The 16,479-nt window shown below is 39.4% G+C and overlaps 1 protein-coding gene across 1 annotated transcript; it reads left to right on the forward strand.

The window, feature by feature from the left end:
• The first annotated feature begins 3,574 nt into the window (after nt 1-3,574).
• LOC137088879 (alpha-2-macroglobulin-P-like) lies at nt 3,575-15,137 on the forward strand. The gene is made up of 34 exons (XM_067452241.1): nt 3,575-3,747; nt 6,323-6,503; nt 6,569-6,725; nt 6,797-6,849; nt 6,967-6,987; nt 7,080-7,245; nt 7,322-7,406; nt 7,481-7,592; nt 7,666-7,786; nt 7,864-7,973; nt 8,043-8,213; nt 8,290-8,514; nt 8,592-8,804; nt 8,888-9,037; nt 9,447-9,593; nt 9,674-9,749; nt 9,955-10,129; nt 10,245-10,470; nt 11,509-11,632; nt 11,699-11,820; nt 11,897-11,948; nt 12,042-12,125; nt 12,214-12,390; nt 12,498-12,573; nt 12,666-12,822; nt 13,353-13,427; nt 13,497-13,665; nt 13,738-13,922; nt 13,995-14,216; nt 14,284-14,405; nt 14,521-14,602; nt 14,691-14,774; nt 14,853-14,958; nt 15,040-15,137. Exons 1-34 carry the CDS (start codon nt 3,665-3,667, stop codon nt 15,078-15,080), a joined length of 4,350 nt encoding a protein of 1,449 aa, XP_067308342.1. The 5' UTR covers nt 3,575-3,664; the 3' UTR covers nt 15,081-15,137.
• Nucleotides 15,138-16,479: the final 1,342 nt, after the last annotated feature.

Genomic DNA, 16,479 nt, shown 5'->3' on the forward strand with positions numbered 1-16,479 from the left:
CCTGGTCCTCTCTCGTCTTCCGCAGCCCTTGTTCCTCCTTTTATGCTCCCGTCACATGGCCGCGAGACGAGACCGGTGTGCCACGCAGCTGGCACTCGTGAACATTAATCACCGGCCCGCTCTAGCGGTCCCTCGCCCCGCTGCCTGTCACACCACAGTCACATATGGACTACTTTGATGATGTTTTTATTTCCTTTCTGGACATGGACAGTATAGTGTGGATACACTTGGATACGCTCTCGGACCAAATATAAAATATCTTAAACTGTGTTCCGAAGATGAATGGAGGTCTTACGGGTGTCGAACGACATAAGGGTGTCATTAATGACAAAAATTTCATTTATGAGTGAACTAACCCTTTAAGTTATGCTGAAGTTTAATAACTGGTGATATCGCCTTTTTGGTCAAAGTGTTATGCGTGAATGCAACAAAACCACACGCAACACATTAACATGGCCAACAAGCCAGTCTGTTGAGTGGTGAAAATAAATGGGTTATTCCCGAGAACTCTTGAATCTTCCTGTGGTCTTTGGTGGGTCAGCTCTCAGAGTTGGCAGCATGGCGTATAGAGTGATGAGCCACTTAAAACTATACACTATTTTTTTCAGCCACAATACAATATTAAGAGATGTACATAGATATCTAAACTGAACTAAAAACACTTTTCTTAAATTATAAGGGGATAAAAAAAAATCTTGAAGTCCTTACTAAACTGGACACTATTCTGATGGGTGTCAGGGGGCAAATTTAACAGTGTTACAATTGCTCCCAACTGTACCACCTCATGACAAGCTCTGCTACTCTGCTAGCTAGAAACAACAAAGCTTATGTTTGACAAACATATCAAATGTTAGACAAAAGAATGATCATGAAAACAAGACGGATTTAAATATAGACATGCATTTTTAAGACCATTTAAGGAAAATACTGTAGATTAAAAAAATACATTCACAACTCAAAAATGAGTCTTTGCAGAAAAACTTAACCAAGACAGTATCACTCAGCAGCTTGTCCTTTGGCAGGCAGAGAGGACTGACGATATTACAATCGCCCTCTGTTACAATTGCACAGAAATCGCACTGTATGCCAGAGTGTGTCAATTTGGCATCTACCTAAAGACTATGGAATGTCAAAGCTGCCAATATTAAAAATAAATAAATACATAAATAAATAAATATACAAACAAATGTAAATAAGCAAAAATAGATAAATATATAAATAAATGTACATAGAAAAGCAACAAAAATGAATAATTATTTAAACATTTATTTTCATATTTATTTATTTATTTCCATATTTATTTATTCTTTTATTTATTTCTACGTTTATTTGTTTATATTTTTTATTTATTTCCACATTTATTCCTTTCTACGTTTATTTATTTATGTTTTCATTTATTTATGCATTTATTTATTTATACATTTATTTATTTTTGTATTTATTTATTTATACATTTCTTTGAGTGTAAGGTACTGTCTGTGATACTGTGTGTGTGTGATGATACTGTCTGTGATGAAGGACTTGGATAGGTATATGGCCAAAATCTTATAAAGTCATCCCCCTTACAGTAGCCTACTGTGTTGTAAAATGTACTGGGCTAACAAACATGAACAGCACCTTCAACAGATCTGATAACAGGGACTCTGAAATGGAAGTGCTTGATATTTTCTCACGGAACATGTCCATCCCTTTATGACCACCATGTACCCTTCCTCTGATGCTATTTCCAGCAGAATGATGCACCATGTCACAAAGCTTGAATCATTTCAAATTGGTTTCTTGAACACAACAATGAGTTCACTGTACTAAAACGGCCCCCACAGTCACCAGATCTCAACCCAATAGAGCATCTTTGGGATGTGGTGGAATGAGAGCTTCGTAGATTAATCTAGATTAAAATGGCTCATCTGAATTCTGCCAAAGGCATTCAGAATATGTGTGCTACCCAAATAATAGGTATATTTACATGAACTGTAATCAGTTTAAAAGTCCAATCCGAATGAAAGTGCCCAAACCGAATGAAATTGTAATTGGTTTTAGAGGGGTGGGATAAACCTTTTCATGAACCGATCAAAAGAAAAATTTCACCATGTCCTTAATTAGTATAATTACTTTTAAAACAAAAAAATAATAAACTTTGAATTTATCAACAATATTGTTGTTTCATTTAACATTCATTGTTAAACAACAATCATTGTTTAACATGTTCAGACTGAGCCAATAGACCATTTTTACAGGATAAATTAAATATAAACAAAAAAAGGACATTTTCATAAAAACTATTAAAATGGATTTATAGCGTTTTGGAAAAGAGCTCCTCATATATGTACTAGTAAGCTACATAACTTTATTATTATTATCATTATCATTATTATTATTATTATTATTATTATTATTATTATTATTATTATTAATAATAATATTATTAATATTATTATTATTATTATTATTATTATTATTATTATTATTATTATTACTATTATTGCTATTATTATTATTTACAAATCGCATCCAGGCTTTATAGGGCACAGGTGTTATATTCCCTATACAGCATGAAGTTCATTTTTCAATACAACAGGTGAGAAAAACTCATGGCCCCCGAAAAATAGCCTATCATCAATTATGTTGTTCCCCCTAACATGACCCCTTCTCTGCCAACTTTTTGAACATTTGGTCATGTATTTATTTATTTATTTTTATTAGGCCTATTATATATATATATATATATATATATATATATATATATATATATATATATATATATATATATATATATATATATATATATATATATATATATATATATTATATATATATATATATATATATATATATTTTTAAATAACGCATAAATAGAAATCATTAGAAAAAAATATACAGCTGAACCGCTTTAACACGTTTTGTTGTTTTTGATTTGTGTATTTTAAAGAATCAAACGAATGGATTAAACTCATTTATTAAGACAGTGACTTGCTGCCACCTGCTGTCTGTTTTAGTTTGATATTAAACATTTCACTTCATTGATTCCATCACGCCATATTTTTGGATTAACGTGACCTTCATACTTTTAATAAGGTTGCCTCTGGATATGAGTTTATGGAAGTAGGCTAAAGACTTGGAGCCATTGACTCCCATAGTAGGAAAAAAATACTATGGAAGTAAATGGCTCCAGTTATCTGATTGGTTACTGACATTCATCAAAATATCTTCCCTTGTGTTCAGCTGAAGAAAGAAATTCATACAGGTTTTAAACAACGTGGGGGTGAGTAAAGGACGACAGAATTTTCATTTTAAAGTGAACTAACCCTTTAAATCCCAACCTCAGCCCATTCAGAAGTAGGCCTACCGGTATTAGGTAAAAACATATACATGGAAGCCTGACAAAAATGCTTATTTTAAAGAAAAACATCAAATTAATTTAGAGGCTTTTGCATGAAGTCTTCATTTATTTATGTATTTATTTATTTTTAATATTGGCAGCTTTGACATTCCATAAAAGACGTCCTGATTGCCTGAGTGGTAAATCAAACTGAACCCAATTATTAAGAGCGTTTTAATAACGCTGCATGCCATCGGTAGGACAGACGATTTAGATTTAAGCTGTAGAGCAGTGTACATGTGTGCTGCTCGATTTCTTTGTAGTCTTGTTGGATGATTGCTCTTCATGGCTGTGAGGGAGATTTGTGTTTGGAAAGGGCTCATTTTAGCCCTTTTCCTCTTTGCTGTTGATGGACAGACATCAGGACCGTAAGTAAGGACCGCAGTTCGAGCTTGCGGTTCAATATGCAGAATTAGTTTGGCCATATAGATCCCAAGCGCGACGTCTATAATAACATGTCAATCTTGATTCGTGAATTTTAATGCAGTTCTCCGTTCAGAAATGTTTCCCTTTTTTAAGTGATGTTACTCAAATAGACTAGTCCGATTTGTGACCGATTTGGACAGTGCTGGTCCGTGAACCATTTGACTTGCCAACCCATTTCAAAGCGCAGTTTCGGGCAGTTAGCCCTTGCTGAAATCATATAGCCTACCTCACTATCGATTTGTGAAATTTTTCACACTGCAGTTTGGGTCAGTTAACCCTTCTGAGTCATTAAGTTAACTATTGTGTTAATGACCCTAGGAAGGGTTTGCTAACCCAAACTGAGCTCTGAAAGTCAGAAGAGTGAAATTCAGCACCCAGGAACTGTAGTTGTTAAAGTAAAGAGGCAAGAGCTCAACTAAAGCAAACACTGACGGTGACTTGAAACACAACTTTCCATAAAATCTGAACATTTAATTCTCAATAAGAGCTTTTGTAGATGTATGACAAAGTCAAACTGGTAACACTTTGAATAATGGTCCTATTAATAGATACCTATGCAATAAGTAGAACTACATTAACACTTCAGCTACTACTATTAACTAATATAGAAACAAGCTGAACTAATCCGCAAGTAATATTGAATTAAGGCCTAAGATAGGAAAGATGGGTAAAAAGGTAAAATTATAAATAATTCCTAATGAATTACTAATCACAACATTAACATGTCTGAGATGTGAGATTTTCTGTTTACTCTCAATGTGGTCAAAATGCATCACTAACAACTTTAATTAGTCATAATGCAGCAACTTCTATTGATCTGGACCATTATTTTAAAGTGGAAAACATTGTAGTTCTTAAATGTCTTTTGTTACTCTGAATAAAGTAATAAAATGCATCTCAAGTACTCAAGCAACCTTCAAGGACTACTGGTGATCTGGACCATTATTTTAAAGTGAGAACATATTTTCCATTTTAAAATAATGGTTTAGAAACTCTAGATCTAGATCACTAGTAGCGCCTGCATAATAGGTTACACTTAAAGCTGCTGTCTGTAACTTGTTGTTGTTGTTGTTGTTTTTTTATGTGTTCAAGATTTACAAATATTATACAATGTACAACATGAATCCATTTTCTAAACCATGTTTTTGTCTTAACCTGAATCATTATGGTACACTTATAATAAGTGTTTATATTGGGACTATTTCAGGCCAGACTAGTAGGTACTGCTGCGGAGGACCACAGTCCCTACATGTGTGACTCGCCATAGACATGAACAGAGAGAAGTAGCTCTGGCTGCAATGTTCTTCCACAAGACGCGTGCAGTTCTGTTTATTAACCGCTAGAGTGCAAAAAGTTATGGATTGCAGCTTTAAATAATTAGTGATGCTCTTTATGACTTTATTCAGAGTAAAGAAAATAATTACATCTCAGAAACCCAATAATGTTGTGATAATTGGTTGGTTAGTTAATAGTAATTAATGAGGCTAATCTCAGTCAGTAACTATTGATTACTTAAGGCACTAGCTCCTAAATTTGATGTTACTTTCTGATTAGTTCAGTTTGATTCTATATAAGTTAATAGTAGTAGTTGTGTGTTAATGTAGTGCTACTTATTAGTCCTGCATTACTTATTAGTTATGCAGTTGTATTGCAAAATTGCTTGAGGCTCCCCGCAGACATGTAGTTAACTGAACTGAGATCAATAACCCTAAAATAACAAACCTCACACCAGAATAAACCTTTCAACCAATCATTCACATTTTGAGTCGCAGCAGGAGTTGGATTAATGTATCGTGACTGAGCTGACTGGCAAGATGACGGAAGATTTGGTTTCTAGGTGAATTGTAAAAGCACTATTTACACAAGTTTGTCACTGTACTGTTTTATTCTTTAAAAATAATAGGAGGATGAACCAGCCATTCAAGCAAAATGAATTCTAAACTAAAAAAGTAAAGTTAATTCATATACTGCACTAGTGAGTTTTCAGTTAATTCTGGAAGCTCTGCTTCCATAGGAATTCATTGAAAGCACTCGCTTTGCTGTACAATGATATTAATGCCCAAGTGGCTGTGCACGTTTTACTTCCGTTTTAGAATTAGCTTTAAAAAAAAAAAAAGCCCCGTCTGTGATTACTGGTATTACCGGTGTTGTCACACATCACCATAAATGGTGGGAATTTCCTTACTCGCATCTTTAAAAAGAGATGAATTTTAAGATTTCATGTTAAATATGTTTAAATGCACTGCTGCAATTAAGATTTTGTCAGAACCTCTAGTAAGTTGCATGTTCTCTGTTAAGAATCGTGATTTCTATCAAGAACCAATCGTTTCTGTTTATCCAGAATCGTGCAGCTCTAACTCCCGCCTGACCATGTAAACTCACCCCCAACAGTGTCACTTTGGGCTATTTTTAATTGTCCATTATGAACAGACCTGTCAACCCTGTGGCAGCCACTTTATGTGAATGTTCTGACCTGATTCCCTTTGGTCACTAAATCTAAATTTCATGTGTCCACAGGTTATTCATGGTGACGGTCCCTGCAGTGATTGAGTCTGGATCTGAGGCCAAATTATGCATAACCCTTCTGAAACCCCAAGAGAGTCTCACAATGACAGTTTCTCTGCTTGATGTCAACAGGACTATTCAACTTGTGCAGACAGTTTCTTCTAAGCCGTTTCACAACTGCTTCAGTTTCCAGGTCTGTTTTCATGAGACATGTGGCTTTTTCTTTTCTGGTTTGTTGTTAACTGGGTTTCTCTATAGGCTCCTCGAGTAGATGGAGAATCTGTGCAGAAGCTGAAGGTGGAAGTTCAAGGGAGGATCTTCAGAGCAACCGAAGAGAGGAAAGTCATGTTCAGACGTTACCTGCCTTTGACCTTCATCCAAACAGACAAACCCATCTACAATCCAGGGCAAACAGGTGAGCAGTCATGACCCTTGATTGAATATAAGTTTTGATCATCAATTGCATGATGCCGCTGTCTTTTGCAGTGAATTTCAGAGTTGTCACCATGGATCCCAGATTTTTGCCTTTTGATCAGATGGTAAGACCTGAACAGACCTGAAAAAATAGCATGCAATAAATTGGCAGTTTTGCACTCTTCAATGGCCGGTGTACCAATGTTTGTGTTTTAAATGCCTATGTCTTTGTGTCCTTGCAGTACAATCTGGTGGTGCTAGAGGTAAGAATTTGTTCCAGTGCAAGTATTTGAATGGTGCCAATTAAGCTTTTTGCATGTCTGCTGTTTTTCTGAGCTGTTAATTGTCTTAATAGGACAATAATAATAACCGGATTGGTCAGTGGACAAACGTTTCCTCACCGCAGTGGATCTTGCAGCTTTCTCACGAGTTAAACCCAGAGGCTCAGCTAGGGATGTACACACTAAAGGCTTTTATTGGTGACCGGATGATCTCCCAAGTTTTTGAGGTGAAAAAATACGGTAAGTGGTGCATGTACAATGTGCAGCAGTTCAATGAAAGAGCTAAGGTCTTAGAAGAGTCTTGTTTCTTGTTTAGTTTTGCCCAAGTTTGATGTGACCGTAAATACACCACAGATGTTCAGTGTTGGAGATTTGGGGCTAAAGGTTGAGGCCTGTGCCAAGTGAGTGAGGCTTCCATTCTCTTGTCTTGTGGTTGGTCAGTTTTTGATCTTGTTCCCTGTGACTCATTTCCCAGATACACGTATGGCCAGCCTGTACCTGGCCAAGCGTTGATGGAAGTGTGCCGTAATCCATTTCCATATGTTGTTCCTAATGTGAGCCGTCGGTGTCTGAATAAAACCACAAAGGTGTGACTCCTGCGTTACAGTGGATGGTGTCTCCTGCTTGTTCTTGCATTAAATGTGCCTTTTCTTCTACCAGATGAATGCCACGGGCTGTGCCTCCCTTACTGTTAATGCGTCAGAATTTTTCAACACTGAATTTGAATATGATATGCAAGACACATTTCTTGTAAATGTGAATGTCACTGAGGAGGGAACAGGTGAGCTATTGGCTGATCTGAACCAATGGTACATGTATGAAGTTGACGTGTTTATCCGGTGTTTCTTTTTTCTGTAGATGTAGTGATGTCAAAATCTGCAACTGTGTCCATTACATTTGAAGTTGGCAAGGTCACGTTTGTGGACCTCCCAGATTATTTTGAACCTGGATTAACAATTAATGGAAAGGTAAATTTATCCCTGGTTTCAGAAGCCTTCACATTGGGTCCCTTGTCTAACCTTGATCATTCCTAACAGATATCAGTGTCTCGTTTTGATGGTACTCCCATCGTGAACAAAGCGGTGTATCTCCTGGACGGTAACAGCTGGCCCAACAAACTGTGGCTGAATCTGACCACAAATCAGAATGGCCTGGCCACGTTCTCCCTCAACACTGCTGATCTTACTAAAGCTGATCTCAGTCTGGTGGTACGATTTGCTCTCTATCTTGTGACATGAAGATTTTTCTCTTGCAAGAAACTGATTCTGTTCCATTGTTCCCCAGGCAAGTGTGACTCCAGCGGTTGTTTATAGTTACAGATCACCATACTTCACTACAGATAGGAGGGTTGTTCAGCTTCTCCGACCCACTTCTGACAACCCATCATCTAGTGAACTGACTATAGTGAAGCTCGAGCAGCCGCTCAAATGTGGTGCTGTGTTTCCAGTAACTGTGAAGTATTCCTTTGTTGGAGAGACTGGTGACTACAATGCTGACATCATCTATATGGTGAATGGACATCAGATTTATTTATTAACTGCTTTTGTCTGTCCAGTGCATCTTATGCACCGTTTGTCTTCTGTCAGGTCTTGTCCAGAGGAGTGATCGTCCTCCATGGATTTCAGAGAGTAAGCGTGAGGGCTTCTAATACAGTCAGAAGTGGCTCTGTGTCTTTCCAACTGTTTGTCACTGCTGCTATGGCTCCAGCAGTGCAGATTCTGGCCTACTGTATTCTGCCCAGTGAGAAAGTAGTTGCTGCTAGTGTGTCTTTTGAGACAGAAATGTGTTTCCAAAACCAGGTATGTGCACTGGCATCTTTTGGCTAATGGGGGTTCACAGGGGAATGGTGACGTGCCCTACAGCTTGGTGGTCCTTGTTTCAGGTGTCTCTGCAGTTCTCTCCTGATACAGCCGTTCCTGCTGAGAGAAATGTTCTGACTGTCTCTGCTCAAGCAGGATCTCTGTGTGGCATCAGTGCTGTTGATCAGAGTGTCCGGATCATGGAGCCAGGAAGACGTCTGAGTGCTAAAATGGTATCCATGTACAGCTGATTTGATTTGTTGGTATTGATTGAAATGTAAGTTTCTTTAGAATTTGAGTAATGCTGATAGCTCAGTTTGACAAGCCTATCCTTTTTTGTGACTGATTGGATTATAGCAGTTTTTTTTAGTCTGCATCTCTAACAGAGGCCAGCTAGTAGCTCCTGTGCAAGTAAACCTCACTCCTATGATCTCAAGAGACTCTAGAGATTGTAGCCTTTAGCCTCCGTGTTAGTGTCTGACTCATGGTGGACCGGAGTTTGAGTCCTGCTTGGGGTGGGCTGTTCAAGCAGGAGGGGTTGCACGTCTAACGCATAACATAATAAATACTTTAACTTGCCAAACAATGCATTAGTTACATTTTCCAGAAACGAGTGACTTAAACACCTTTCTTTGTCCCCAGGTGTTTGACTTGCTCCCAGTGCAATCGCTATCAGGTTATCCAGATAGCATTGCGGATGAACCAGAGTGTTTTGGTATTCTATCCCGTTGGTCTATTTATATACCTCACGACACTGTTTCTACAAATGAAGCTTACACAACCTTCAAGGTACAAAACAACTCGACCATTTAGTCACTGAATAATGCAGCATTGACTTTAAATCTGTTTCTCACTTGTTAATCTGACAGAACCTGGGAATGAAGGTCGCAACAAATCTTGCTGTACGAGCCCCTCCGTGCAAGCTGTATCCCAGCTTCCCTGAAAGTAGGTCTATGCAGACAGGCTATTTTCAAAAGTTCACTCTGCATGTGGTGAACTGGCCTTGACAAAAAAAGGGAGGTTATTCACTTGTTTTTGTTTTTATTTTATTAATGCCATGAGGGTGTTTATGAACCACTTGAACGATCATGTTCGTTCTGCAGACATTGCCAGTTCAGAGTAAATCAGTATAAAATCGCTTCTCTTTCAGTGGAGCTTTTCCGTCGTCCTAATGTAGACATGGTGATGGAAGAAATGGCTGCTACTTTAGTACTAGCAACAGCGAGAACACTTCCTCTTTTGGAGGAGCCATCACTTCCTGCTTCTAAAGTGACCGTCAGGACTTACTTTCCAGAAACCTGGCTCTGGCAGCTTGCTCAAGTGGGGTTGGTAGAGCATCTTGTGCTTAATCCTTCTAAAGCTACTCATCCTTTTTTTTTTTTTTTTTTTTTTTTTTTTTTAAATACTTCCCTCTTATTTCTTTTTTCTGCTGTCCTTCAGAGCCACTGGATCCACAAAAGTTCCCCTCATGGTTCCAGACACCATCACCACATGGGAGACAGAGGCATTCTGCCTGTCATCCAAAGGTTTTGGTCTGGCACCTCCTGCTCAGCTGACGGTCTTCCAGCCCTTCTTCCTGGAGCTCTCCCTGCCATACTCCATCATCCGTGGGGAGTCTTTTGATCTGAAGGCCACAGTCTTCAGCTATCTGTCCAAATGCATAATGGTCTGTCATGTTTTTTTTGTGTATAATATGCAAAATGTCAGGCCAAACTCAGTCCTTTAGGGCCACTGTCCTGCAGAGTTTAGCTTTAACTTGCCTCAATACACCTTCCTTGAAGACCTTCATTTAGCTGGTTCAGGTGTTTAATTGGTGCTGGAGCCAAACCTTGCAGAATGGTGGCCCTCCAGGTGCAGGGTTGGACACCCCTGATGTAAGAGAAACGGGTCAATTTTATCTCAAAGGGAATTACTTGTAGAGCATTTTGAAAGGGTCAGTGCTGCAACTCTGCAGACATTAATATCCAACCAGTAGTGAAAACACCAGTTAATTAAGGCAACATAATCTAAAGTGTTAAGCGTATAAAACAAGAACACTACTTTTAAATGCAAACAAGACTTTTTTTTCTCTTTTTTTTAAATTATTTTTAAAAAATAAATAAATATCGATGATGGGAGCAATCACACTTGCAGGTTAGACATGACCTGGATGAACCATCAATCAGTACTTTAACCCTCCCATGGTTTCTTAGATGAGGTTATTCCACTCTTCAATCAATGCATCAGTTAAGTTAGAATCTGGAAGTATTACTTAGTGTTTGTAATTTGTGAATTCTTTGAATAGGGTTTCTTTTCTTGTGTCTGGGGGCCTGACTTCTGAGGTGGCTTTCGCGCCTCACCATAAACTTAAAATTGTGGTGTCAACTTCCCACTCAGAGTACAGAGAAGCATTTAGACATGCTTGAATAAGACTGCTACATCTTAGATTTCAATCAAGCAGTCTTCTGAATTATGATTGCATGCAATGAAAGTGTGCCTTGCTTGGTAACAGTCATCCATTTGATAGTTACTTGGTCTCGGATCATAAATTGAGTGGGCTCCGTTAAGACTATTAATTTGGGTCTGGAGTGAGTTTGTGTGGAATTATTTAAATCACATGGAAGGTTAATTTGTGTTGGCTTTGCCCCCAAATCCTACAAATAGATCTGTATAGGGAAGGTCATGTGTCTTTGTTCCATGTGCTGGGTGTTTTTTTTTTTGGCAGGTTAAAGTGACTCCAGCTTTGTCCTCGAACTACACTCTTAAACCATATGCTGATCCATATTCGTCTTGTCTTTGTGCCAATGGGAGAAAGACCTTCAAATGGGTTCTCTCAGCTTCTGTTCTCGGTCAGTTTTGGACTGTCTTTCTAAATTTGAAGTGTATGTGGTGTTGCTCATTTATGTCACCCACAGGAGCTATCAATGTGACTGTCAATGCTTCAGCTGAGCCATCCCGGACTCGATGTGGCACTGAAGCCGTGACTGTGCCGACGAGAGGGCGCATTGACGTTGTCACTCGAAGTCTACTTGTCCTGGTAAGTGTTAAACTTCTTCTGGGGTTTGCTCATGGGGCTCATTCCGGTTTAACGATGTGGTTTATTGCTTTAATAGCCTGAAGGAGTTGAAAGAACAAACACCCAGAGTTGGTTGCTGTGTCCAAAGGGTTTGTTTGCACTCAGTGATTCCCAAACATTCTCCCTGTACAGCCAAACATTAGCTTAGTGCTCAATGCTAATCCTTTCTCTTTGGTCTACAGGAAACGTTCTCTCTGAAGATGTGACTCTGACATTTCCAACAAATGTGGTTCAGGGATCTGCCAGATGCTCCGTTTCAGTCCTTGGTAAAGCATTTCATTGAGTAGAAACTGGCAGGGGATGTTTGGAAAAATAACTGTTTCTGATGTGGGCTTTATGCTTATCCTCTTGTAGGGGATATAATGGGTCGTGCACTGAAGAATCTAGATGGGTTGCTACAGATGCCATATGGCTGTGGAGAACAGAATATGATTGTTCTTGCTCCCAATATTTACATCCTGCTGTACCTGAAGGTCACGGGGCAACTCACTGCAGCCATTAGAGAGACTGCCACAGGCTACCTTCAGAGTGGTATGGATGACCAAACCTACTTTAAATAGTCTGATTCTCCAATGAGAAGAGCAGGACTGTCTAACTCCTGTCCTGATCCATTTACATGTGGCTTTTAACCTAATCAGGATACCAACGACAACTGAACTACAGGCACAATGATGGTTCATTCAGCACCTTTGGTAATGATGAATCCAATACGTGGTGAGTTTCATGCTGTTCTACTGCTGTGTATAATCTGTCACCAGCGGTTTGTAAATTCAGTTTGTGATACCACATGTGATCTACATGGCCAGGTTGACCGCCTTTGTCCTGAGGTCTTTTGGACTAGCGAGGGAATTCGTCTTCATAGATCCGAATGTCCTGCAGAGTGCAAAGGACTGGTTGATCAGCACGCAGGGTTCAGACGGCTGTTTTGTGCAGCAGGGAACTTTGCACCACAATGAAATGAAGGTACACTACATGTTTCTTAATGTGCTCCATCTAGAGCTGCACAATTAATCTTTAAGATATTGCAATCTCTATTCAAACACCCAGATGACTTTATTTTTAAATGACAACGATCCCGCTGTCTATAATGGCCATTTCACGTCATAAGTGTGAGCTTGAGCGCATATTTTTTTGCAGCCCATGTTAATGAATGATAGTTTGGCTGTCATGCTCCTAATGTGAACACTCATTCATTGTGAAGGGCAGCAAAAAAGGCTGCTCACACCCTGTCACTTGTGATGTGAAACAGAGGACTTTAGGGACTTTAAAGTACGATCATCACATCTGTGTTCTTGCTGATGCTGATCCAAAGAGCAGCTGCCATGTAAATGTATAGAGAAAAAGCCTTGGTCTTTTCAACCACACAATTTATTGGCCTTGTGTACTGGCATAAACTGAGAATAACGATTTTCCTACGATTCTGAATTGTGCAGCTCTAACCAATGGACTTGGTGTGAGACCATTCTAAATCAATTTTGCTGGTGTGTTTTTAGGGTGGAGTTGGTGATGGCGTGACCATGACTGCCTACATTGTTGCATCGCTGCTTGAGCTAGGCGTCCCTGTCACAGTAAAAACATCCCCAGTAGCAAATTACCTTCCTTTTCTGGCTTTTGTCTGATATCTGGTTCGCTTTCAGGATCCTGTCCTTGCCAACGCTCTGTCCTGCTTGAGGCCTGTTGTTGGGAGCCTGGGAAACACTTACGCCACGGCTCTACTGGCCTACGCCTTCAGTCTGGCTGGGGCTGGAGAGACCACCACTCGATCACAGCTTTTAACTGCCTTGAACAACCGTGCCATTTCTGAAGGTGAAATTGACCTTCAGCTTGTTTGAGCTGTTGTGTTTGTCATTGACTTTCTCCCCTCCTTCTCTTCCTAAGGCACTAAACTCCATTGGTCTCAGACAACATCTGGTGATACTCTGGCAGTGGAGATCAGTGCTTATGTGCTGCTAGCGGTTCTCACTGAACGTCCTCTTACGACAGCTACTCTGGGCTATGCTAACCGCATTGTCAACTGGCTGGTGACTCAGCAGAATCCTTATGGAGGCTTCTCCTCCACCCAGGTGCCGCTGACTACCAAATGTGATCAAAAACATTTCAGTGGAATTTATTTTTAATCTGGTGCTTGTTTTCAGGACACAGTGGTGGCTCTTCATGCCTTGTCTGTGTACGCTGCTCAAGTCTTCAGTTTAGATGGCTCCAGCACTGTTACCGTAAAGTCATCAGTAGTAGGAGGAGACTCTTATAGCTTCACTGTGAATCGGGACAACAGGCTGCTGTATCAGGAGAAGCTGCTGAAGAATGTTCCTGGCAAATATAGTGTTAAAGCATCAGGATCCACTTGTGTGTCTGTGCAGGTCTGTATTTTAAGCCTTTACACTTTCTAGTTCACATCAAAATCTTAGTGCTTTACTTGTACTATAGGTTGCATGTTTCTACAACATCCCAACACCAATTAAAGATACCAAAACACTGAGTGTCGACGCGACAGTGACTGGAGACTGCCAACTGCTTGGGGCCAATCTCATGTTGAACTTCACAGTGAAGTAAGAACACCTTTGACTTTGTCCTGAAGCCAGCTCTTGTTTGTTCCTCTTACAAAAGGAAGCTGTGTTCTTAATCTTGTTGACTAAACCTCTTTATTTCCCACGTCACACTCAGATACAACGGTGTAAAAGCAAGCACTAACATGGTTATCGTGGACATTAAGCTCCTGTCAGGCTTCACAGCAGATACGTCACCGGTTTGTGTGTTTAAGGTTTTAGTTCCAAGATGCTTGGAGTGCCTTTAGATGTAATGGTGTCTGTAAATAATGATCTCTTTCCTCTCAGCTTGGTTCTCCACCCCAATCGTTTGCCCCGCTGGTAGAACGAGTTGATGCTGATGATGATCATGTCCTAGTCTATCTGAAAGAGGTGAGACTGTATACATTGGGTACAGTCACTAGCTGTCATCTTGTGTTTGTGCTGCTGTTTATAGTTTCGATCTCACAGGTTCCCAAAGGAGTCCCCATGATTTACACTCTTCAGCTGAAACGGGTCCTTCCAGTGACTAATCTTAAACCAGCGGTCATCAATGTTTATGACTACTATCAGACGAGTATGCTTTCATCCCTAATCATGCTTTGCTCTGACTGAATTCACTGATCATGATCCAGCTCATTTGATGTTCCTCTTTCAGGTGACTCGTTTGAGACGACCTACACATCTCCCTGTCCATAGTTTGATTCAGTAGTGGCTGCAAGAAACATGACCTGAATAAAAATGCTTTTACAATCAGTCCTTTTTCTGTTTTATTTGTCTTATGTCTGAAGAGAGAAGGAATTGCAAAGTATATTACAAACATGGAGAGACTTGACAAGGTTGTTAGCCCATTGTGTCTGACTTATTTCTTCAAATGTGTACAAGTGTTAATCGTCTAGTTTGGGGGGAGGTTTGCACCCTTTTTTAAAATGTGATCATTGGAGTCCATACAGAGTAGAAATGTTCGCTGAATTCTCTAAGAGAATGGATTAATAAAATAGTTGTAAGGACTGCATTAAATAACTAAGCCAGAGTGAAACTAAGGGTGGGTTCTTTGATTTCCAATCAAGTAAAATGCTCCAAGCCCAAATACATGTGCAATCATCTTTTCTTTTTTTGGTCATGACCACACCTTGTTCAGATACTCCAAAAACAACCATTTCAAAGCTAGGTCTGATTATCCTTACTATATGCCTCAAATTTTAAATGTAGCTCTTGTCCCTTTTAGTCAAGCAGTCTAGAGCAAGCCTAGAACGTATGAGCCAAGTCTGCTTTATCAGAACAATGTTTGCATGTCATTAGCATAGATCTTGGACAGTCTAACCTTACTGTAATAGGTTTAATTCAGTTCAAAGGTACTCCACAGACTAAGTGAGTACTGGTGGTTGTTCCATTCACTCTAGATATTGCATTATTCCAAGTCTGATATCCACTGCCAGATCCAGTCTGCATGGATTTTGTCTAGATTAGTACTTTCTATGGACATTCAAATAATATATACATTATAAATTACTCCCTTCATATGCAGTGGAACACTTGTGTTCAATCCTGTAATGGAGGGAAAGTGGGCAATGATTTTGGATTATATGACAAATTTGGAAAATATCTAAACGTTTGATCTTGGCAGTCTTTAAAACCAAAATATTGTCTGTACTGAAAACAAATCTTTAGGGTATTTGCTACAACTGGGCATTGAGTATACAAAGAAATACCAAGGGGCAATTTAGATAAAGATAAAGCAGGAAGAGATGATGAAGTACATAATTTTTCCTCTGAAATACACCAGACATTATTGGAGTTTAAGGCAATAAAGTACTTTTGAGTTGAGCACAGTAATACCATGGTCAGTAAACCATTTATCAGTGGTTTTGGCCCTGTGAGCAGGTGGCAGGTTGTGCTGAAAAATGAATTCATCTCCATAAAGCTTTTCAGCAGACGGAAGCATGAAGTGCTCCAAAATCTCCTGATTGCTAGCTGCATTGATCCTGCCCTTGATAAAACACAGTGGACCAACACCAGCAGCTGACATGGCACCCCAGACCATCACTGACTGTGGGTACTTGACACTGGACTTCAGGCATTTTGGCATTTCCTTCTC

Source organism: Pseudorasbora parva, chromosome 9, assembly GCF_024679245.1.
Source record: "Pseudorasbora parva isolate DD20220531a chromosome 9, ASM2467924v1, whole genome shotgun sequence".
NCBI classification, from domain to species: domain Eukaryota; kingdom Metazoa; phylum Chordata; class Actinopteri; order Cypriniformes; family Gobionidae; genus Pseudorasbora; species Pseudorasbora parva.